The sequence below is a fragment of the Fulmarus glacialis genome, unplaced genomic scaffold (assembly GCF_000690835.1).
Source record: "Fulmarus glacialis isolate BGI_N327 unplaced genomic scaffold, ASM69083v1 scaffold32050, whole genome shotgun sequence".
Taxonomy (NCBI): Eukaryota; Metazoa; Chordata; class Aves; order Procellariiformes; family Procellariidae; genus Fulmarus; species Fulmarus glacialis.
This window is the reverse complement of record NW_009189068.1, coordinates 40,554-65,639: the sequence shown is the minus strand read 5'-3', so window position 1 is coordinate 65,639 and position 25,086 is coordinate 40,554. Positions and strand designations below refer to the sequence as shown.

The following is a 25,086-nucleotide window of genomic DNA, read 5'->3' as shown; positions in this document are numbered from 1 at the left end:
GAAAGAGTGAAGCTTACTTAAAAGAGAAAAATTTTAAATTCAGGAGTATGGGATAGAGAAGAACTTCCTAATAAAAGTCTATTTCCCTATTATTGCCTGTATTATGTTACATAATCCTTTTCAAAAACATCTTACCAGGAATTAGGTTTCTTTTATAACTACTATTGCTGTTGAAAAGCTTTCCAGGAACATCCCATTTATAATGTTTAAGAACTATTATTTAATTTCTGATTTGAACTTTTTCATGCCAGGTTATATCTGTTTGTTCTTGTGAACTGTGATTAAGTTTTGTATGCGTGTGTAAGTGCAGCAAATAAATGCCTGGGAGTTTCTTTGCCATCGGGATATTTGTGTCATTCCAAGTGAGGCTTCCTGATGACTGCTGGTTATTCAGGATGGTATCTGAACTACTGCAACTGCAGGGTAGTTGTCTTTGAAGTTAGATTGAGTGACTTCAAGCTACTGCTAGCAGCGCAGTGTCAGCAGTATAAGGCTCAGTATGGTTTAAGTGCCTGAGTTCTTGCTCTGCTGCATAGTCTGTCTTCTTAGCTTGTGCCAAGCTCTGTGCTGCCATGGCCAGATTGTGAGTGGGACCTGACCTGGCTACTTTAAAGCTAGGTCAAGTATGTCTGTGCTACGCTGCACACCAGTGTTAGTAGTGTATACTACTAACGTATATATAATATAATCTCAAAATGGTGATGTTTATCCCACTCTTTACAAATCAGACATTTTGTTCCTCAGCCACTACATATTGGTTGGAATAACCAAGCTGATTTGAAGGAACAATGAAAATAAAGGAAGGCCCCAAAACATATGTAGTTTCCCATTTTTTGGATGTTTTTTCCCTTTTTATATTTTACTTGCTAAATGAATTCTCCCCTACCTTATTTTTTTTTTTTTCTTAAATGTTTGTCTGTCTTATTCTGTATCCCATTCCTTTGGCTTTCTGTGAGTTTCCTTTACTATTTTATCTTTCCCCCTTGGTCCCAACCTACTTTCCTTACAACCTGCATGCAGCAACCTGTCCTGCCTTATCAAGAACGTGTTCACAATCAACCATCCAGCAGACGAGAGCAGGGCCGTCTTGCTCCCATACCCCAGTGGAAACAGGTAAAGAAACTGATTATGAATACAATGTATTGTCTGCATCCAACACCAGCTGTCACTGTCCTGTTTTTAAACCAGTTCTTTTCTACCACCTTGTGTGAGTCCATTATTTTAAATAGTTTAACTTTTAATGAATAAAATCAACATCTGCCTTTGGTAATGATGCATGGTTTAATGTTTCAAAAGGACTTTGTCAAATTTTCCCTGCCCTCTTATGCTAGTTTCAACTTCCCAGGGTTTCAGTGGATGTTTTAGCAGAAACCTTGCCTACAGATGCAACCTAGTGTAGACATTTTATCATCTGAAGTATTTCTAGGTTTTTCTGTTAGAAAAAAATTGAAAATATGTAAGCAATTATCACAACCAATGAGGTTAAAGGTGTCATGCCATCTGTGATATTAAAGCTCTTCCTTGGTATAAATAGTAAAATCGGTTATCAGTTTTGCTATTCACATGTGAAATCTTGTGTTCTGCAGTTACAGGAGACTTTACTGTGGTTTTCTTTTCTCTGTGACAAATGTAGCTGTCCTTGCCAACTTCTCACATTCATTGCATTGCGGATTCCTGTATTACTGTGAATTAAGTACGTTTTAGGTTTTCTGCCACAGAGGGGGTCAGGATAGGGATCAACAGCAGAAAAATCAGCAGGTATCAAATTTTATTTTCTCTCGTGTGTTTTGGCCCAGTGTCATTGCCGGTGTTTTTCTTTCAGCAGTGCACTTTCAAAAGCAAGGCTTGTTTCAGACAATCTTTTCAGGCAGATAGGGATACTTATCTCACTGGCTTTCTCTGCTTCCACTGTTTGCCTGGGCAAATGGCTTCCCCATGTTTCTGAGAGTGTTGAGATACATTTTTCAGGCAGCCATAATTTGGAGAAACATCTGCTGCTTTCTGTTTGCAGTTTAATCAAAGCATACTTTGGAGTCAAGAGGAAGAAGATGACACTAGTTTGGAAATTAACTGTTCTGCGTGTTTATGGATTCATGGTCAACTTCATGTTCAAGGCATTCAGCACAATTAGTGCTGCATGTCATGACCAGTGCCATGATCTAGAAGATTTCTCTCCAAGAAAGAAGACCTAAACCAGGGGAATTGTTGTCAGTAAGGCTGTGAAGAGAGTCTTAAAAATATGTCTCCATTATGTTTAGGTTTCCTGGCTCAGTGTTTTTCCTTCTACATTCTGTCTCATCAAAATCTTCTTCATAGGCTAGTGAGCATTTTCAGGTGGATACACATCATCCATGATTAAGGCAAATTTCATTTTTTAAGAATACTTCCCAGGTAAAGGGGAGAACACAAAGAACTGATGCAGAAGAGCATAATATGGCTGTACAATATTAAGTCAGTTGATGAGCACTGCTTATGTTACCCCACAAAAAAAAGGAAGACAACCAATGCAGTCCAGTTTATCTCAGTTAAGAAGGATGAAGATTTGTGGTTTAGCACTTGGAGAAAATCACATCCCTGCAGCCTTGAGATTTGTATTTGAACCTGCTATTGAAACTTTATGAAGGCTTTATAATTAAGCCTTTACGGTGAAACACAGAAGTTCTTATTGTTGTCATTTTGTAATTGATCAAAAAAAGGACAAACTTTTGTTTCCTGCTTTTATGATGAGGATTTTCTCCTCACCAGAGAACAGTTAGTTGTTGTTTTTGTTCTTGTTTTTGCTTGCACTGCATGATTTTTAAAAAAAAAAAGGGAAGGGAGGAAAAAAATCCTGGTTTCCCTCAACATTGATAGCATCTCCATATAGGCAGCAATGTAGGGCAGATCTCTGAAAAATCTTTCTGTAACAATTGTACTTTCAGAGGACTTAAATTGTTTTATTCAACACTGACATTGATTGCCTTGTGTGGATGATTTCCCTCTCAAGATTACAGCTGGAGATGATCTTTCCTTGATAGGCTTTACTGCATCAACAGAAGATGGTTGATTCTTGGGTCCCGGTTTCATGCTGGATTTTGCAGTGCTTTTCATCTGACAATTGAAATGGAGAAGAATAAAACTGGCTCTCAAGGAGACAAAATCTGCAGGATCAAAGAAACAATTGATGCGGTCGCTATTCCAAAGGTTCCTTATTACTTGCCTGGTGAGGAACATCAGTTGTCTTCATTCAAAAGCTACGGGAGTATATAGAATCACTTATTCTCAACTGATCAGAGATCAGCTGAGGCAGGAAGCCATCCACTGAGCCAAGCAGCCAGCTTTGCCAAGCTTGGACAGAAATCCATCCTGCAGGAAGTTGTTGCTGAAGCAGTGCTTCAGCTGGCTGCTGAGATTCCTAATTCTGGTTGCTTAGGCATGCAGAATCTGATAGCTGTGAGACTCTGTGTTACTACGGTACTGAAACGGCTTTCTACTGTGACACTGGGCACTCCAGCTACAAAGCTATTTCCTGGGCCACAGATTACCAACAGTGGAGTTGGTGCGGGAGTACCAGTACATGTTACTGGAGATACTGTAAAGGATTAGTATTGGTCATGACAAGCTCTTTAGGGAGGATGTATGTTTACTGGAAAGAGCTGTTCATGAAGCTATGGGAAGCTATGTCTTATTTGGCACGGGTGTCGGAGTTTATGAGCAGAAATTTCTGTCGGTGACTGCATAGAAGATATATCACATAGCAAATAATGTCCTACTGAAGAGTCCTTTTAAGACGAGCAGAGCAGTTCCTAAGGGGGCAAAGTGGTGATGTGTTATTCAGGGAAACCACAAGTTGTCTAATGTTCTTGCCAGTAGACACAATGAAGTTGAGGTCCTCAGGGGTCTTTGGGAGAAGGAAAGTTTTGTGTTTTGTGTTTGATAGGTTTGGTCCTGCGTCTTGGAAACTGCGTGGAAGAGAAAAGTATACTGCAAAAGGATAAGAGTGATTGCAGGGAGAAACCCACACAGTTGCAAAGGATGTGATCTGGGTTGGACCCCCAGTTTTGATGGAAAATTTATATCTGCCTTGCGGTATTGCCTGCCAGCATCTGTCAGATGGACTTCTTTAGCTGTACTTCCTTATCAGTTTAAGTCTAGAATCTTACTTTACCCTGGAGTTAAGAGTTACGAGGCCAGCAGTTTCAATGAGTTCGTAAGGCAGACTGTCTCTGTGTCTGTTGTACAGGTAGGGTAGGGGTGGCTTGCTAAGACAGGATTCCTAGAAAGAGTGAAATCCTGGCAGAATCTGTTCTGAAGCAGTTTTTACTTTCATCACAAGACCTTTAATGCTATCTCTTTTGGAAAGGGAAAACCTTCAAAAGATCAAGCAGGTTAAAAACCTCACCAATCTGCTGCTCGTAGCATTCTGTGTGGCCTGCATTTTCCTCATGAATTGGATTACAAAGTTTGCTTTATTGAGCTACACTTTGAGAATGTTGATCTGTGTTGTCAAATTGGGTTCGTGCTGTTATGGACACCTCAGCAGCAGCTAGAAATGCATGAAGATACTGTTAAGTGTATGTGCACAGTGGAAATGTGTGTAATTTTTTATGTGATAGTAATATCTCCTAAAAAAAATGGATTGTGTTTCATGGTGTGGTGGTTAATCTCCTCAAATGAATGCCTAGTTGTATAAAAACATCTTCCATAGTGTGTTCTATTGCTTTCCAAGCCATTGTGGCTGCTTTTGGGAGAGAGATCTCTTCAGGGATCATGAAGCCATTGAAAAGCCATGTGGTCTATCCAGAACAGGATGTGACTGTTTGGGTATGGTATGGGGGATGAGCCTTTTAAACTGAATTTTGTCCTGGCTTTCCAGACTCTCAGCTTATGGCCTTCAGCAGTTTTCTGCTATAGTTTCATAGGTCTCCTAACAGCAACAAGGTATGTGTGTAATACATAAGCTTAAATCACTGATGTGTGCAAAGATGCTTGTAAGATGGAGATCACATGTCTTTTGGTGCAAATCTTTTCTGCCTCTGGAGGTCTGATGCTTGTTCTTTTGAGATGGTCCCCTGAAGTGTGATAAAGGTGCAGCAGTACAAACTCTTTTCAGTAATTCTGTTGGAATTGTAGTTTTTGAAGTTATACAATGACTGACTGAGATGACCACAGTCAGCAGGAGCTGAAATCTTGACAAAGAGAACTTAGACCACCGATGATTTCTGCAAGTATTGTTTTTCCTAGTTAATTTCTTATTTAAATCTGTTGATATATCTTTCCTCTTTCCTATAGCCGTCCTTGTCTTTGCATGCTCAGAAATGCATCCTGCTGGAGGACTGAACACGTACTTCATATACTTGTACAATGTTATATTCTGAGATCTGCCACGGAAAAATACACAAGCCTGTGAAAATGTTGGAATTTGAAATGCAAACTCGGCCGTGGTCAGATGAACAATTGTAGAAATGTTTCTAGAACTAGAGCAGCTGTTGAAAATGTTATCACCTTTTCAGCTAAAAATTAGTGACTTCATAGCTGAGCCTTTTGAAACAGCATATAAATGTTCCTCATCCACTTCAGTGCGAAGTCATGTGCTTTAGCTTAAGCTCCTGGTAGCATCTGTTTGAATTAGAAGAGGTTTTTGCTGAAGGGGAAGAGAACACCCAAACAGATGTTAGTGCCAGCTCAGCTGTAAGGGCAGTAAGGAACATCTGTAATATCTTTAAACAGCATGGTGTTTCTTTGGAGGCTACCTAACAGTGGCTTTGGATGCACAGCATTTTTTTTCACAGTGCAACAATTTCCAGATACGCTGTGGTGAGAATTCAAAAGAAAAGGAAAAATCAGGCAGAAGATACATTAATAATCAAAAAGTGGTGGAGAAAAGACTGTACGTAGTAAGGAGGTACAGAACTAGAAAGGCATGTTTTCTGGCATATTAAAATGAGGACATGTATGTGCATTGTGTAATATTCGGACTATCAGATATGGCTACGTTTCAGCTATAAAACAGCTGTATTTCTGTTCTAGTAGAATGGTGGAGTACAGCTTAACTTGTCTGAGATGGTTTAGTATCTGTAAGTTAAAGAGGAGGGATCTGAAGCTGAGAACAGGGCACTGTGACTTGAGTTGTATTGCTAATGAACTGCAAGCGAGAATAATTAGGTCAACAGGGTGGATATCTTTAAACATTGCAAGGCCCAGCAATAAGTAATTTTTCATGAAGCAAAGAGAGCAGACCAGCTGTGCTATAGAGAGTTCCAAGTTGTACCTTTCACTGATTGGAAGACCTTGAGTCAGAAACTCAGCTAATGGTTGATATAAGTAGACGTTGGCTGCCCCTAGAAGTATCTATCAAATGGACATGTGGTTGTGTGGCTATGGGTGAAAAACTTCGGTCTTTCAACTTCAGATAAAATGTGGCTTTAGGTCATTCGTGAGAGGCGTGAGCTTGGGATCACAGTCTCTCAGTTCGGGTGTTCTGGCCTGACTCACCAAAACCAATGGTAATGTTCTCTCTTTTCTACCATTATTATGATTTTTTTTTTTTCTTTTTCTGTTTTAAAAAAAGCTGAGGAATAAGGAACGTTCTCGGACCTGCCCCAAAAAAGTGATCATGCTCTCTTCTTCCACTCCACCTTCCTCTCCACCGTATCCCAGGCAGCAGGTGATTCCCTCTGCATGCTCTGTCCCTGTCTCTTCATTACTGCTTGTACAAGTGACTAGATCAGTTACCGGATATCCCATTTACAAATGCATTTCCAATTTTCTTTTTTCAGATGTTGATAGGGCTACTTCAACCTCTTAGATTAGAAACACAGGTTGGCGTTAGCTCACCGGAAGTATGATTATGATGATTATCTGATGCACTGGAGACTCTGAGATTTTACTGTAGGGTAATTTGTAATTACAGTAGCCTTTTCCAGTTTTGAGTTGCTGCAAAATAGAAATTAAATATTTGGAGTAGTGCAGGGAAAGAAAATGCAACTTTTCTCCATCTCCACTTTTCATTTAAACAAGTGTGAATGAAAATTTGCCATTGTATTCATGAAACTCTTTCAGGATTACTTGTATGAAGTGCCTTTTTAAAGTGTTGTAGTGGCCTGCACACGTCCATTGTGGTCTTTCTGCTTCCCCCACACCCAAGCCTTTGTCTCACAAGAGTTTGTGTTCAGTCTGTCTGAGTTTCAATTTGGAGCAGTGAGAGCTGTTCTGAACAGAGCGTACAAATGTGCATCCAGATGTTTGTGCACATGTGTTCGTTGTCGTTCTAGTTAAATATTACCTGAAGTCCTTTAATATTTGTGTCTTGTTGTACGTGGTCATCGTGCTTCTTTGAGTTGTATCTTTTTTTGTTTTGTTTTCCTACTGCAGTAATAAATTCCAGTCCTCCCTGATCAATCCTGAACTAACCTTGAGGTGATTAAAAAGTCAGCTGCAGTTCCATAGACCTCCCATAACTTTAAATAGGAATTGTACAAATAAATTTCCTTTGCTGAACACTTGTATGCCTATAAACTCTGTCTAGGCATGTTACCTTTTAGCAGAGTAGACAAGACTTATTCTTGGAAATAAAGTTTGATTTGCCTTATTGCTGTGATTTCTCAGAATGTTGTTACATGTTACATTTAATCTGGGCTAATTATTGTCAGCCTCTGGAGCACACGTCCTCCGCTCCCTCTCTGGTGTCTGCATCTGCAAGATAGGTCAGGTCTGCTTACTGATCTGATTTAAAACTGTCCTAACAAAAAAGTGGTTAGTTTTCTGGCACACTGTGGACAGCATGGTGCAAGAAAGGTTACAGGAATGGACATCTAGGTAGAATGGGTGGGGAAAGCCCTTTTCATTAGCAAAACCCGCATTTAAACTGAATTGAATGTAATGTTATCAGATGATGTGATAGTTAGCTGCCTTCCTCTTGTCAACATCCTTTGAAAATTTTGACAGATACATTTTATGAGAGAAGAAAGGTTTTCCCCAAGCTTAGAGATAGAGAAACTAGGCCAGTTAAATGCTGAGTTTTCCTTTTTAATCTGTGGTGTGGGATTCATTTTCCATATAGAGAAATTGGCTTTCAGTTACTAAGGACCTCTTGGCTCTCTATTTTCCCTCCCTAGCTTCTCGAAATGTGTGTTTGTCCTGTGTCTTTTTGGTTGCCTAGTTCAGTCATAAGAGCCAACTACTGCTGGGTCCAAGTGTACTTTGACCACTTTCTACGTTGTGTCCTGCAGGAAACTTTTTTTGCATGTGTTCTTGCTCAAACAAATAATAACAAAAAAAATATTTTGGCTTCTTCCTTTGAACTCTGAGGAATTTTTACCCCCTGTGCTACAGAACTGATCTGTTAGACTCAATTGAGAGGGGTCTGCTTTTGGAGCCATTCTTTTTTACTTAGGAATGATTTCTTTTCCTGAAATTGTCTTTGCCCAGGCCTCATAGTGAGTCAGATGGATCTATATCCTTGTTACACTGATGTCTTTTAAAATCTGTACCTCTGTGCTTCTAATGCATTCATTCTGCCACTTCTTTTAAACTTTCCATTTCCTTCCTTTGATTTAACATCACAGTATGAGTTATATTGAGTGTCTTACCATCTTTATCGTACTAATTTAATTACATTGTGGTACTATATTGTGGTTTACTGACCTAATATGGATATATATGGATTTTTACAGGATCCAAGTTATTATTGCCAGTTTTAGAATACGCTTCTTAATAAACTGTTCTGCTATCGTTATGGCCTCTTTTCTGCCTGCATCATAAGAAAAATCAGATGAAGTATGTTTTGACTCAGAAGTTGGTCTGTGGTTGTTATTAAGCTCATAATTTTTGCCTGCAGAGAAACAGGGAACCTGGTGCCGACTATCCCGGGGAGCAGAGTCCCAGACAGGAAAGGGTAAAGAGCATGAACAAATGGCATGGATGCTGATGACACAAAGCTGTGGTGGATGTGTGTAATACAGAGAGCAAATGTACTGGCTAGTGAACCACACTTATCCTAATGCTGCTGTTAACACGCTGGAACTGCTGAGAGTCAATTAGGAGTGATTATTTCTGTGTGATACCCACATAAATGCATAACAAGCCTTCATCAACAGTTTGCTATATGCTTTTATTTTGCCGTAGATCTAGCACTTAAGCTCTTCCCATTCTTCTTTTTCTCTTACACCTCTTTATTGAAGTATGCTGTGGCAAGAACAAGAAGAGTTATGTTTTGTGCTAATTCATGTGAACATGGTTGCATTGTTTCCACCGCTTGCTTTCTGGATGGTTAAACAACTGGCATTTCATCCTGCCTCCTACAGGCCAAAGTAAAAGGAAAAATGATGAGGCATTATTTAGCATAGAGACTTTGAAGCCTTCTTAACAATGAAATATTCAATGGTCTGTCTGAATGGCTCAGTATTATACAGAGGCATGGGAAAAGAAAAGATAGGCACACAGAGGAATTGGTTGATTTGAATTCATATTGACAAATTAATTGACGTTCCAGTAAAGGCTTTGAATGAATTAAGTCATAAGTGGTAGCCAGCTATAAAACTGTTGCAACTTTCAGAATGTGTTCTAACAAAAGACTCTTGTGGGCCGAATGTGTTCTGACAGGCAGTAGAAAATGAACAAGTGTGTGTCTGCAGTGACACAGAAGCCCACAGCTTTATAACAGGCCCTAGTTTTAGCGAAAATGATCTAGTAGGAAGGAGTAGGTGGAACTGAAAGCAGCTGAAAGTAGAGAGTATTATTAATGCATCTGAATGGGAAAAGTGTTTCTCATAAATTGGGTGTGAACCCAATTTTCTGTTCTGCTTTGAGGACAGTTAGCAATACGTAGCAGCACCCTGGCATTCTTGATATATTAAGCCCGAGGTCTCTTCATGCACGTTTGTCATTCCTGGTCCATTTACTTTTTAACTCTACAAACAAATTATTTGAGGGCTGTGTGATATTGCAGGTGATACTCCTGTCGTGTACAGCAGGTCACAAGCCAGGTCTTTTTTCCATGTCACTAAGTACACCACACAACGGTCAAGTACACCACACAACAGTCTAAGAAGATTGATATGAAAGACCAGAATAGCAGAGGTGTCAAATATTGTGCCTGGGATGTGCTGACATGGCAGTGCAGTAAGAACAAGTAGGGCAGTGAAGTTGCAGAAGTAAAACTGGCAACTTCTGTGATAGTTTGATTTTGCTGTGCTTTGTTTCACCCAGCCAGTCTCATTAAACATCCTCTCTTTGGTAAGTACAGCATTCACTTTTCATATACCAGTGGAGACGAACTCATTCTTTATGAGAACTGAAGTGCATTACCCTAAAAAAAGTGTTTCTGAGAACAAAATCTGAGAAACACAAGTATGTGCAGGTTTAGAAATCTCAAGAAAATCCTTGAGAATCGAGAACTATGGTGAAATAAGTTGGCAAATAAGCTCCTTTGTGCATGATAAAGCCACTTTTTTTTTGATGGTAATGCCAGAGGGATTGGCCACACACTTGTTTGGTTTTGGCTGCAGCAGTCCTAGGCAGGAGAGTTGTGAATAATGACTAATTCAACTGTTTTTTCTTGGCCTTGCGGGTCAAAACTTAGCACTTCATTAGAACACTAGACATTGGAAAGAAATAATTTCCATTTATTGGAAATAAAAACAGTCTTCACATGGGAGCTCCTCTTACTGTTCTGCATCTGAATTTCATACCTTTTTTCTGGCATTTCGGTGTCTATTCCTTTTGGGGCTTTTTTTGCTGGTTTGTTTACTTCCTCCTTTTGGAGCTTTTTTTGCTGATTTGTTTACTTCCTCCCTCCTTCCTCATCTCACAGAGATCCCCTCATTTATTTTCTGATGACCAAGTGCCTGAGAATGTTGAGCATTCAGGAAATGAGCAAGGGCATGTCAGCTGGCTGCCCTCCTGGAGTCCAGACCTGCAGTGAGGCACCAGGTGACTACAGCCCTCCCTATCTGGTGTCCTGTATCAGTGTGGGATTCTGAGTACTGGTGACATCTGGGGTCGGAGGGATAGAAAAATTCACCAAAATACCATGACCATTGCTGTATAGTCATGTGGTTAAAAAGATACAGTCAAGTCTATTTTGTGTAGTAATTTCATCCTACTTGCCAGTTCTTAACTGTCTCCTTGTTCGATATAAACAATAAGGTAAAAAACAGCTTCCAAGCTTCAGAGTGCATGCTGAAAACCAGCTGCACTCCAGATCAAATCATCTCACAGTGGTCGTTTACCAGTCAGACGCTCACAAATTTTACTTGCTTCTGGAAGCAAGAACATTCACATTTTGCAGGCATAATTCCTGGCTCTGAAGTACTACTTTTGTGTCCATACTTCCTGTATACTTATTTCCAACGGTAGAGTTGGCAGCTTGTGCAGATTTTCTTTGATTGCAGTGTACACTTTTGTTTTGGTTTGGTTTTGTGCTTAATTTTTTCTCCAGTGTGTCATCTTTGGCATATGGGAGCATGCCAGTTTCAACAGTGGTTTCTTTAGTTTCTAGTTGCTTGCTGCTATCTCTGTTTTCAGTTACCTTCAACAGCTTTTGGAAAACACCATCTACATAAGTGATTTTTTTCATAACCTACTGTTTTGAGTTAACCATCCAAAATCAAGCTCTCTTCTTGGGCTGGAGTATAAACAGTCACAGAACTTTTGCTGGTGGGCATAACTTTTCCAAGCCATGTCAAAAGGAAATTTATAACATTTAGGTCACTTTCCATTGCTGTTCTTTTGGGGATGCTGTCTTTTCTGATTTTAAAGTCAGTGAAGCTGTTCTCAAGGAAGGAAAAGTGAATCTGTGGCTGGATTTGAGATAGAATTTGGGGACATAAAAGAAACCATGAAAGACTGGGTAAGAAGACTAATTTAAACATATTAACATCCATTTGTTAATGGGTGACACAACTGAAGATCTTGGGCATGATTCAAGGACAGCGTGCTCATGTGCATTTCCTTACTCAGTTGGAGTGATGATACTGAAATAAACATCTAGACCAAAACATCTTGCTTCTACCTTTTGTGTTGCTCTTTAGCACTTTTAAGCTCCTTTTGAGAAAAGATTAACAGCATTACAGTGCAAAGATAGAAATTATTTTTGAAACTATCTAATATCTGTATAGTGCAGAATTAAGGAGGAGAGAAAATATAGGGGAGACTGAGAACACAAAGTAGAGGAAAGGAATAAAATGGGTAGGGCAGAGAGGAAAAAGAGGAAACAGATGTTGGAACACTGCAGGCAATGATAGATTATGATGTGGGATTTAAGGGAAGAAAACAAGAAAAATAGAGTAGTAAGAGAAAGAAAGCTTAGCAAAGAAAGACATTTTCAGAAAAGAAATTTGATTAAATGTTGGTGATCTTAACTACAGAAAATCTGTGTATAAAGTAAACAGTTACATTTCTTTAAATTGGGGAAATTGTGGAAGCCAAGGTATTTTGCATTTTGTCCAGATTTAATCTTCAGGCTAGGCTATTCTAAGTGGCTAGAAATAGCTATTTTTATGGGTCATGCAGCCACATGACGTTTATTTTTCCTTTTTATGATGGAAAACATAATTTTCGTGTAAAAGAGGGTCAAATATTTGAAATTTGTATAATTTTTCTTTCCAGATTATAATTTCTAGGAATGCACAGTTTCTACCATCGCTACTTGGCTGATACTTCCAGCTATTGGTTTTTTCCTATTTATGTGAAGTATTTCTTGGGAGATAGGCATAATAAGCCATAGAGGTAATGCGAGGGGTATGTTGGAAGACCGAATTTTGGGTTCTCCTGTGAGGAACAAGTTTCAGAAGGATGCAGATTCTCAGTTTGGGATTTATTGTTTGCCATTTGATAAGCAAGAACAGCAGATTGTTTTATATTGTTTCATTCTTTTTAGTGTGATGTTTCCAATCTGCTTACAGTAAATTTAGGTTGGAAATTTGCTGCTAATTACTGGCAATGCATACAAGTTAACTTCTTTCTCTTCCATCCCCGAGGAGAGCAGGCTTTTGGTTTATATAGTTAAAATATAGAAGAAGTCTCACATGGCCTGAAATACAATCTTAGTGCCTTGGGCCAGTAGTACATAACAATGGGAGATACAGGAGGAGCAGAGGAAATTGATTTGGGATCTTTGCCAGTGGCTTAGTTGGTTGGGTTACAGGAGGTTGAACATCTGTGGAAGTAGGTAACTGCTTCCAAATGGTCCTAAATAACTTAAAACCTAATAAAGAGCAAATTAAGAATAACTTGCTCTGCCTCACTAGGGAGAAAGTGAAGATACACTGGACATTTTTCTCCAAGTTTTCCTACAAGAGTCTTTTAACAATTTTTTTTTTGATGGTAGGCAGAAGGACCTGAGTTTTTTTTATTTTCTCCTCTCTTCCCTCTGTAGCCATGTGTGATTGTTTTGATTTTTATTTTATTTTTTAGCCTGAGACTGAACCGTCTCGCCGATTCTTTGTTGACCAGTGGGAGCTCTCCCTTAGCCTCCGTTCTTCTAATCGCCCTTCTTCACCTTCATCTGACTCTCTTCGACAGGTAGCATTAGCCTGAGCATTGCAAGGTGCACTCAGCTGTGTTCGCTTGCTGCGCCCCGGTCCCACCACCCAAGGACACACCACAAGAGATGGCTAGGCTTGCAATGCTTCACCTGCAGAATGTAATGTCTGTGCATATTCATGCACAAATGAGAAGCCAGAGGCAACCTGTGGCATAGCTCGGTTATTGTCAGCCGTAAAGAAGTTTGAAACTAAGTGAATTTAACGTTTGGTGTAAATGAAAAGCTTGTGGTACATCACACACTCAAATCCATTTTTTTGAGCACTGATAGTCCCTCTGGCTTTGCAGTAAAGCTTTCTTGTTTTGCTTGCTGCTTTTGTTGAGATCTTGGGCCAAACTACAGAATGCGTTTGTGCATATATGCTTAATGGGCAATTTGAAATAAAAAGTACTATGGCTTTCTGAAAAATCACTGAGAATTTGAACTAGTTGCAGTTGTCATACCTAAACACCAGGAACTTGATTTGACCTAAGCTGGAGTGGGTTCTTTGCCTGCTCTTGAAGATGTTGCAGAACGTTGTGTATCTTGAAGTCTTTTGCCCACAGGGGAAAGATAATGTGCTTCATTTAAGACACCCAGTATTAGGCCAGATGTGATGTATACGGAAAAAGCAAAACAAATCAGAAACACAGAACCCCAAATAAAAAATTCAGCAATTAAATTTCCCACACCAAATAGTCCAAGGTATTGTGAATTAAGATTAGCATAATCACTTTTTAAGCATGGAACTCCGTATGTAGTGGTAGAAATTAAAAGATCCTGAAGCATCAGCAGTTAAGGTTGGATGAAGGTTTCAAATCAAAACTTGTTCAGTTGGAAACCCGGTTCAGCTAAAAGAAAATTTTTCTATGGAAAAGCTTGAACTATCCTTTAAGAAAACTTAAAAAGCCTCAAAGGTTTCTGGTCTTTTAGAGGAAAACGGAAAACTCTTGACCAAATGATTATGGTTGCCAGTTAAAGATCAATGTTGAATGAAAGAAAGAAAATTTTTCCAGTGGGCACCATTTTAAATGTAATATTTGACAAGATACGATGTATGACATTGAAAGGCAACTCTGCACATATGTGTGTGCACACATTAGCTGGGGAAGAATATGGAACCTGGAAAATGTTGAAAGACAAATCATGTGTTATTTCTTGCATATATAAATACTGTGAATGCTCTGCATTTTGGGGAGGAATCTGTCGACAGGTAGAAGTTCTTTCTGGGTAGAAATAAACGGTCATTACTGGAGTGGCACAGAGCTTAAGGAATTAGGACTTCAGTGATCGCAGTGGTAATCTCTGATGGCTGAGCACTCCATTTTCAAAATCTTTTTCCCCAAAGTACCACCCATTCTGTGGTGAATTTCAGTTTTTGTGATCCTTCCTGCTGTTCTCATGTCTGAACATGTGAAGGTCTTAAACATTCCTAAAAGGCTAATAACCACACGTATGAAATTTATGCTGTTTTATTAGTTGTGGGAAATAACTAGTGTGCTTCAAACAAGTTCTGCTATATGAGTAAAGGGGGTTTTGAGATACAACTTTAGTCCTTTCCTTTAGAATACTGTTATCCTTGGTATTTTACACTTGCCAGAAGCTGGAGTGTCCCTCTGATGATCCTTCATTTGCTGAGGAGACTCCACCTAGAAGCATTCCTAATGCTTCTTAGCCTGGAAAAGGAAAATTGCTTGACGTGCTCCTTGCTGCTCTGAGTCAAATACATGGCGTTTGCTGTGTGATTGAGCTAACAGGGATGTAACCACATAATTTTCTTAACCATGCAATTATTGCCAACGGTTGTAAGTATTTGCTGTGAAAAACACTTCCTCCACCCCTGCAGTGACTGAACTTGGCTTGCAAATGCTCATTTTGTACCATCTAAGGTAACAGCCAACCTGCCTAGATTTCTTGGAATACTGGAGGGTTTTTAGATACCCAAAGTTATGGAGTCAGTCAATACCCATGATGGAGAAAAGCCTAGTCATAAAGCTGTGTTAACTGCTGAACAAGTATGTTCCAGATGTATGCAGGTATGGCTTTGATGCATTGGATGAGGCTTTTGCATCTTTTTTTGTATAAACCTCTATGTATTTTTAGCATTGGAAGAATTCATATTTTGGAATCACTGTGAGTTCCTTAGTTAAGGATTTCTCCCTACTCTATGAATGCTCTGTAAATGAATTCTTTTCAGTTGCTAAACGTATAAATATGCTGTTGTGATCAGCATGTTGCATTAGACTAAGTAACATGTCTTCTGAAAGATCTTTGTTTCTGGTGCCAGTTTTACCTGGAACCTAAAATCTTAACCTATATTTGGCCTCATCTTTGAGAAGTGTCTATGCTCAGGTTTCCAGGTGCAAAATACCCCACAAGTGAAAATAAGATCTGCTTTCTTCATCATTATAGTATTTCTAGAGCACTTAGAGAATGCAAAATGCAAGCCTTCTTTTCCATTGTTACAGTTGATCATGGACTGTACTGGTGACTTCTGATGACACTAGCTTTGCTATTACTACTTGTCACTTCATATTGTCCACTGTCTTGGCATGATTTGACCTCTCTGCACCTTTTCACCACCTAACCTATTATCATTTTAGTCATTTTTTTAATTTGGTTTTTTTTCTTTTCTCACTTCACTATTTTTTTATTCCATCCATCTGGTAGAAGTATATAAAGATGTACACAGGCGGAGTGAGCTCATTGGCTGAGCAGATAGCCAATCAGCTTCAAAGGAAAGAGCAACCCAAAACCCTTCTAGACAAGAAGGAACTGGTAAGACGATATACAGAAGATGATGCGTGTTTGTGATTAGACGTATTGTAGATCTGAAGTGTTGTGAGTGTCCAGTTGTTACTACCACTGATGGAATCTGTCATAGCTTTGTGAAAGACTTCATTTCCCTTTCTCCATCCACCCTCACTCTTGTCCTCATTTTCCTTGCAAAATGTTTTAATCTAATCTCAGCGTCCAAGGATTGTACATAAACAGTTGAGAAAATGCTAGTCATATTTATGAAGATGTGTTTGATCCACTGGGGCTACTTCTGCATTATTGTTTTCTGGAGGAGATACTGATTTTGATAATGTACGTCTAAGAATTGCTGGTTGAGGGATTTCTAATGGTTTTGGCTTTCCATTATATGCCTCCTTCAGTCATTTATTTCAAGGTCATAGTACTGGTGTCCACTCTTCCATCCAGAGCTTATTTTACTCCTGACATATGTAGGCATGGCATTCTAGAACCTTCTTCCCTGGACAATAAGGTTAGTTTTTGGTGTCCTGGTTAAAACTGTGAATTGTGTCCAAGAACTGCAGCATCCAGATGGTCCTGAATCCACATAAATGAAGAAAAAATATGACCGTGCAATCTTGGAGAGGCCGGACACACGCAAATTTAGCCATGCCTATTTCTGTCTAGGGGTCGCTCAAAAAGGAGTTCCCCCAAAACCTGGGAGGCAGTGATGTCTGTTACTTCTGCCGCAAGCGAGTCTATGTGATGGAAAGGCTGAGTGCTGAAGGCAAGTTCTTCCACCGCAGTTGCTTCAAGTGTGAATACTGTGCGACGACTCTGCGCTTGTCATCTTATGCCTATGATATTGAAGATGGTAAGAGAAATTGCCTTTTTGTCAGAATTCTCTTAACTGTCCTGGAAGTCTGTCTAGTGATTTCAGCTCTTTCTTTGCTTAAAAGTTATTTGGTGAGTTAGGAAAGAGAGTAACTTCTGTGCCAAAGACACCATCTCTCAAACTGTTGAAACTGTATAGATTTCCTGTAGCCAGGTCATGCTGACAGCAAAATAACTGAGCTCTTAGGAATTAATTTAACATAACAACTGCTAGAATGCAAAGAAACAAATAGTAGTTGGGGGCTTTAAAAGGGTTTGGAGGCTGCGTTTGAAGGCTAGAACCTTTACTGTTATTTCAGTACTGTCAAATGAGGAAACTCCTTAGTGTTTAATATCACTTAAGAGAAAATAACACGGTGGAGACAAATGCAGTCAGCTTTTTCATCTTGAAGACATCACAACTGTCCAACTCTGTACGTTTATTTTAGATGTACTAAAATAGAAACTTTGTAATCAGGGGCTATGATAATAGCTCATTGCAAACTAAGTTCTGTTTATATAGTGAAAAATGGAGCATCGAAGTTGGCTAGAGGTAAGTCAATGTTATATAGAGAGAGAAAGTGTTGTTGAGGTAGTTACTGAAGATTGAGTAATGACTCTTGTTTTCTGTATCTGATAGACTGAGGAGTAAGGAATATGATTACAAAACTTGCTGATGACTCAGTTAACAGAATCTAGCATGCTAAGAATTAAGGGAAGCTTCAGATATACCTAACAAATATGAGAAACCAGACAATATGGCAGCAGGTAAAACTCAATTTATCGACAAAGTGTGCATATTGAAAGTAATAATTTGAAATCACACATCACTTATGAAAAGTAGTCTCCTTCTAAGAGTAGCAATCTGTTGCATTCTTTGCTTGAGCAGCGATTGACAGAAATTTCACATTTTCTGAAGAAAAAATATGAGAAAGTATCTCAGATAAACCTTTATTTATATCAGCATGTATGCCTTTATTTTCTTCCACAGCTGCCATTTATCTTTACTCCTATCTCAACAGGAAAATACATGCAAAATGATGTAAAACTAGTGAGAGATTAGGTGGAAAGGATTCTCCTCCAGACGTGATGGTGTAGAAACCAAAATCACAGGAAAAAAGTGTTAGTACCAATAGTTTTCCCCACTCATTGAAGCAAAGATGAAGCAAAAATTATAAACTGATATGCCACAGGATGAAACTCCAGAATATTCTACTGCAGTTTGAAATGTTATAAAATCAGTAGGTATCTACTGCGTGTAGCTAGGAAGAATCTTTTTGCATATACTGGGTAGAATAATGGCCATTGAAACACCATCTAGGCTTAAGGGGCAAAAAGAACCAAAATTATGTATTGATGATGCATTATATAATGACTTTAAGTAATGGACTTGCTCGGTCACGAAGAGTTGAGGAAACTTAGAATCATCAAACCCGTCTCCCAGTAAGGAATAGTAAACCCATTATTATTTGGCTGGAAGTTCAGCAGACTTGGCATGCGAGTTTAAAGGGGTCAATGATAATTTTGAAATTAACATAGAAAAGTAATATCTTCATCAGTAATCAAAGTTGGGGGAAATAATTTTTTGAGCACTGCTGTTGTTTTGGGCATTCACAAGTAACTGAATATCTGACTATATGTTTAGCAATAACAGACTGAGCTCCTCTGTCAGCTGTATGGGCTGAAACAGTTTTTGCCACAAGATTTAGTGATCCCTCTGCCAGCAAGCTTATGTATGGAGTTATGGCCAGATAGTTCTCAATGAAGCAAACACAAAGCTCAGAGTTTCAGCACACTTAGAGCATTAATACTGAAATGATATTACATGCCTAACATGTTGTTGTGTATGTATATGAAGCAGATACGGCCAAACAGTGGTATCCTATCTAATCTAATCATTGTGAAAATTTAGCTTATATTTCATTCTGGGTTTTCTTCGAGAGAAAAGAATAACAAAGCTATACACGCATTGTTGCTATTCATCTAGCTGTTTAGACTGATGAGCGTTCTACAGCGTTCTGCAGTCAGTGTCTGGTTTTAGGCTTCAAAGTCTGAGAATTTTTATCTAAGAGCTTTTCTGTTTTTGCTCTTTTCAGACAATTTGAAAGAGCAGTTTTTGGAAAGAGCAGTTTTTGGAAAGAGCAGTTTTTGGAAAGAGTAGTTTTTGGAAAGAGTAAATATTAATGTTTATTTAAGCAGACACTTCTCAGAAGATAGCGTTTTTCACTTTTCCATTGTAAAACAAAGCATTGTGCAAATACTAACCCAGAGAAACTAGAGGAAGGGGCAAAGGTCAGAATATAGGTTTGAAATGCATTAGCAAAGTTGTAGGAATAGGATAGCAGTAGGGGATGCTATGGGCTGCATAATACCAAGCAGGATACACTGACAAAAATACATTGGAAGATAATTATGTGCCATCAATTTGCTGCTTTTTATTATTATTTGTATTACAGTATTACTAGTGCTGCTTTGGCTTCCTGACAGTGTTCAGATACCGGTGAAAACCCATGTAGACTTCTGGGGTGTTACTAAACCAGTAGTATCACAAAAGGTCTTAATTGTGAAAATGAATCTTTGGTTGATTGTCCTTTCCACAAGTAGCCACTGTGCATTTTTAGACATGGTTCTTTGGGAGTTAACACTGTCCTCTCTCACTTTCCTCTGCTGGTTGTATTCATTCTTGCTTTTTCCAAAAATGCTTCTGCCAGCTTTTCATGTGATGATTTCTTTGTTCCTCACACACTGCCGCATTGTTAGCATGTGATACCACACAAGCCTCACAGCTTTGCTTTGGTGTTTGATAGGATTTTAAGCTAAATGGCTGTCAGGCACCCAATGAAAAGGAGGCTAGCTAGGAGGGGGAGAGAGGAGGACTGAAGTAAAAACTTCAGATAGTGTTTGCCTCCATGTATAATGAAGAAACTAGAGGGAGCAACGGGAATGGCAGCAGAAAATAAGTTGCAGTGAGACAGACAGTGCTAAACTGCTGTGTTCTCATTGTTGACCATCATTTGTGTTTTATCTGCAGGTAAATTCTACTGTAAGCCTCACTACTGTTACCGACTCTCTGGTTATGCTCAAAGGAAGAGGCCAGCAGTGGGTCCTCTGTCAGGAAAGGTAACTCATTATTTTCATCTAACATGTCATGTTAATAGGTTTTGATTCTTGACATTGAAAAAGTAAATATGCTGGTTTTTTTCAGAAAGTAGAAAAATACAGAGTGCATCGAGTTGTTTTTTTATGTCATGAGAGCTTGCAGTTCTATAAATTTTGTTTAAAAGCAGTTCCTTTAATTACCACTTCTCTTTTCATGGTTCTTATTATAAAATAATGTACTGTCCCATCCAGAACACGATTCTGATTTGTTTTCTTGTCAGCTGAAATACTTATTCAGTCCATGCAGAGACTACATGATTTACGTTGCCAGTTTTGGTTTTGCTTTGTTTCTCCATGGTTTTTCCGAAGATGAAACAAATTATTTGCATTTCCTTTGAAACATGAAGTTCTACCCCACTTGCATAGGCTATGAGGATGACCTGCCTTCATTTCTGAAGGTTTTCTGTGTGTTAATAGGAACCTGCGTGAAAAGAAAGGATATCCCTTTTCCTGTACTATCATAATGGAAGCATTTGTGCTTTAAATATAGGATCAAGATGTACCGTGTAATACAGAAAGGTCTTTTGTCATTACAGTCCAAGGCACTTAATTTGTCTTCTCAACCCCCTTTTCAGTATTTTTGCATGCTCTGTCTGAGCAAACTACATGCTAGCCTCTTAACAAGTTCTGTTAAGCCTGCATGCTACAAACTGTCCTTCCGCCTTAAATTATATTTTCCCTTGTGGTGGTGATGGTGCTTGTCTTTCTAACTGTTTCTCAGGTTTTATTAGTACAAGCTGAAGCTGTACTTCCCCTTTTTGGAAGGATAAGGGATCCATCCCAATATTTGTGCCATACTTCCTGCCAGAAATAAAGACTAAAAATGATACTTGTTTTATTTCCCAGATGAGCAGACTTCAGGGATCTTACTGGTTTGACTTTCTTGGATATCCAGCTTGGTTTTTAGAGCTTTAATAAAGCCATAAATTGGGAAGGAACATACTTGTTTCAGACCTTGCCTTATGTGATGATTAAGGGGTATCTTAACTGTGAGAGGGATGTCTTCCTAGTTCAACGTGTTCAGTACATATAGCCTTACATGGAAAAAAAAGAGTATTCCAATTAAAATTTTCAATTTTAATATGCATTTATTTCCCCCACATTCTTACAGGACACCAAAGGACCTCTGCAGGACGCCATGGCAAGTGATGGAAGTGGACGGGCAAATACCATCTCCGCCTCAGCAGAGAGGGCTCCAGGTAGCTCCGCTTCCTTCTTTAGCAGGGTGGTGCAGTACTCTCTCAGCCTCTTTGACAGAGTTAGGGTGGCAAGCCAGCGCCTGCAAAGCACAGTTTCCTCGATTGGGCATCAGGTAGCCCAGAACCCTTTGGACTCCTTTTTCATGTGTCAGCTGATGGCTTTTGGGGTTCCCTTTCTCTATGTCCAGTCAGAAGTTCTTGTGCAGATCCTAGGGGAATTCTGTGGGCAGCTTGCTGACCAGTAAGAATTAATGTGACCCAGCTTTATGAGCTGTATTATTTGTATGATTTTGGGGTGCCATGTGAATTTTGTGCATTACGTAAAAGTCTCAATATATTATTTTGCACTGTGGCTTTGGGGCCTAGATGTTCTCGGTCCTTTCAAGGACATTATCTGAAAGAATTCCAGGAAAACACAGATGCTCAGTTGAGGGTCTCCTCTGAGTGGGCCCAGATAAAGTGATCTGTAATGTATGCAGCTCAGTGTTAATGAAGTTAAAAGTTCTTCTGATGCACTGGAATAATTCTCAAACTGGATTTCTGTGTTTGCCTGAATTCTGGGTGTGGTTCCTTGTTCTCCCAAGCTTCTCTTCATTAATCTGGTACTTGAATGGGAAAGATCCCATTATATCTGGATTGTGTCTCCTTTGGAATTCTGGGTGTCTCTGACAGTTAATGGGATCGGATTCCTTAAATCCCTTGAATTTCGTGGTGCTGGCAGGTCATGGTGCTCTTCCCTCACTGCCAGAATCTGTGCTGCTCCTAGCCATGGCTTTGGGAATGGGGTGGTGAATGTGTGTGTCTTACTGTGAACTAGTTTCGCCTTTTAACTTGAAATGCTAATTCCTTCTAACATGGGAGAAGTGTCTGTGCTACAAATGCTCGTTTGCCCAGCCCCTAAGTGCTCATTTAGTGATGTCAGAAAAAGGAAGAGATTTGATTCATAGTATTTGTTTCAGAACACTATATATCAACTAAATCAGCTGCTTTTAGAGAGAGAACATACTTAGAGCAACACTTTGAGAATAGAATGTTTTCACAGTGCTAGTTGAGAAAAGACCTTAACAGCATGCAGGTAAATAAAAATCATGCTTTTGTTTGACTTTATGTATGGTTCTCACAAGTGTTTCTAAGATTGTTTCTAAGATTGAGTGCAGTCCAAAAGAAATTTACTCTTAGTGTGTGCAGTTGATTCTTGAAGTGTAGTTACTTTCAGGGTTTCCTCTTTTGTTTGTGTGGAATTTCCATATCGTAAAATGGAGGAAAGGGAAAAGTAATGGAAGAATGATGTTTGCAAAATGCTGTGGACAGATGGGATAACTACAGCATTTTTTGTGCAACTGGATAGATTTAACATTTCTTTCTCCAAAAGTGAAGAGATTTTTTTTTTTTTTTAACTGGAGCATATTCTTTAAGATGAATGGAAAAAATATTTCTTGGAGCATAGGGCATCTGATGTGAGAATAAGGTGGTTTATGGAGTGAAGCTATTGGTGATAAGAAGTGGAAGAAGGAGAGTTTAGCTATATATATCAATTAGTTTATCAAAGCAATTGCTGGCAGAAAGTCTCCTTTCTCTGATTTAGTCCTTCCAACTGATCAAATTTAATTACTCACTTTTATAAATGAGCATTCAGTAAATAGCATCTAAGTGAACACTAAGTAGAGCAAGCAATAGGCCATGGTTTGCTATAGATTTCTATAAATCAGATAGAAATCATCTATAAATCAGATGTTTCCATCTCTCCTTATGTAGTGGTGGCACAATCCTATAGCAGAACTGTAGCATTTCCAGAGGAGTAAAACAGAACAGACACCATTTTATCAAATGGCAAAACTTGAAATGTAGGGCTCCTTCTGTTTGCTTTCTGCTTTTCTAAAGCAGTGTATAACTAGCATCATTTTTAAAGCTTTTGGACCTTTTAAAGCTTTGCATCTTGCAGTACCCAAAGTACATTAGAACATACTCAAGCTTGGCTGGGTCAAGCTGAGTCATCTTTAAGGCAGTTTATTGTGGTGCATTCTTGTGTGTGCATGACAGAAGTACATTTAATGGTAGAAGAGTGAGCAATGCCTCTGTTGTTCTCCTCCTTTTTGCTAGAAAAATGCCATTAGTGGCTGAGATTTTGTTTTCTTTGTGAAGCAGGTTCTAAGTGTATCTTAGAACTACTGGCTTAACAATGGTTAAGAAGCGGGAGGAGGCTAAATGCAATGTACTTTTTAAAAGCAAGCTGCAGTGTCATTAAAGGCAGGTCAGTTCTCTGTTCGCGTAACAGTCATGTCCTGTAGGTACCTACCTTTAGCTCCTGGTCTTGCTGGGTAGGTAGGTCAGGAAACCTGTGATGTGTTTACAGTTACATATGGTTTGAAAAAACTAGAACAAACCCTTCTGAATACCACACTTGATAATATAGTGGAAGAATAGGATATTATTCCTGAATGATCAAAAGGAGTCTATAAGATTACATCTCAGTATAACTCCTGACTTTGAACTGTGTATATGCTTTCTTGCAATTTATTAAATCATCTGTTTAAGAGACTATAGACATTCTGCTTTCATTGTAGAGTAGACAAATACCTCGAGCAAAAACCTGTCTGAAATGGAGATGGGGCAGAGCTCTGTTTGCAAGGTTCTACTTCACCCATCTGGTAGACTCATCTAATACAGGTCATACATCTGAAAATGTTTGACCTCCCTTAAGGCAAGTGCCACCAAATGAAATTTGGCAATAGCAATTTCAGACCCTGAGGTCTGAGCCAATCCTCAGTAGTGAGGTAGATCTTGATGTGGAGTGTTAAGTTGCCTCTAAAATGATTAAGTAAAAAAAAAAAAGTGTAAAATGCGCAGGTTTGACATCAGTGGAGATGTAAAGATAGCTTAGAAGGCAAAAGGAAGGTGTACAGCAGAAACATCAATTAAAGAATATACACGACAAAAACCCCACTGTTCTTAAATTTTATACCTCTGAGTTAAATTCAGCCCTGAGTTAGCAAAGTGCTTGCTCAGTGAGCTTTATGGTGACTTGTGCAAGGCCTGCTTTTTAGTTGCCATGGAATCCCAAATGGATGTAAATTGCATAGGTTCTCCCCCTACACTCACTGCCTCTTTTGCTATGCCACCAAATCTGGCCTTTTCTTTTTTAGCCAGCTTAATGCTTAAAATATATTCAACCACAAAATAACATTCAGAAGGTTTGGTCAGCTGAGGTAAGATTGGTCACAACAAACACTTGTGATGTGTTACTAACCTGATTGGCATGTATTAACTTTGCTAAAGATGTCAGTCCCTCACTGGGTGGCCGCAGACTTAGCTGGCATTTGATGTATTTTGTCTGTCCCTTGTATTGTAATGATGGTAGTTGCAGGGCGCAATCTATGATAAGCAAGTTGAGGGTTTTTTAGCAGTCAGCTAGAATCACCCTTCTTGCGAAGGTTTTGCCTGGTTTGCCAGAGAGCCTGTGTGGATCTTATGTGGTGGTTACAAGGAATGTTCCCAGAGAGGTTATGGTCAAACTGGGCTCTTGCAATATAGATCAACCCTTCAGTTTGGGAAGTGGCAACAAGCTTTTGGGTGATGGATGCCATTCTCTCCGGGGACGGGAAGTCCGGGAAAGCT

The 25,086-nt window shown here is 39.1% G+C and overlaps 1 protein-coding gene across 1 annotated transcript in view; it reads left to right on the top strand.

Moving 5' to 3' along the window:
* The window catches only part of MICAL3 (microtubule associated monooxygenase, calponin and LIM domain containing 3), a gene marked incomplete at its 3' end in the record, with an annotated part of 82,208 nt that overhangs the window by 19,639 nt on the left and 37,483 nt on the right, over nucleotides 1-25,086 (top strand). Inside the window, exons 16-18 of the mRNA XM_009580858.1 lie at nucleotides 16,928-17,114; nucleotides 20,145-20,233; nucleotides 21,384-21,471. Of these exons, the coding sequence (XP_009579153.1) occupies nucleotides 16,928-17,114; nucleotides 20,145-20,233; nucleotides 21,384-21,471 (364 nt within the window). The remainder of the gene's footprint in view (nucleotides 1-16,927; nucleotides 17,115-20,144; nucleotides 20,234-21,383; nucleotides 21,472-25,086) is intronic.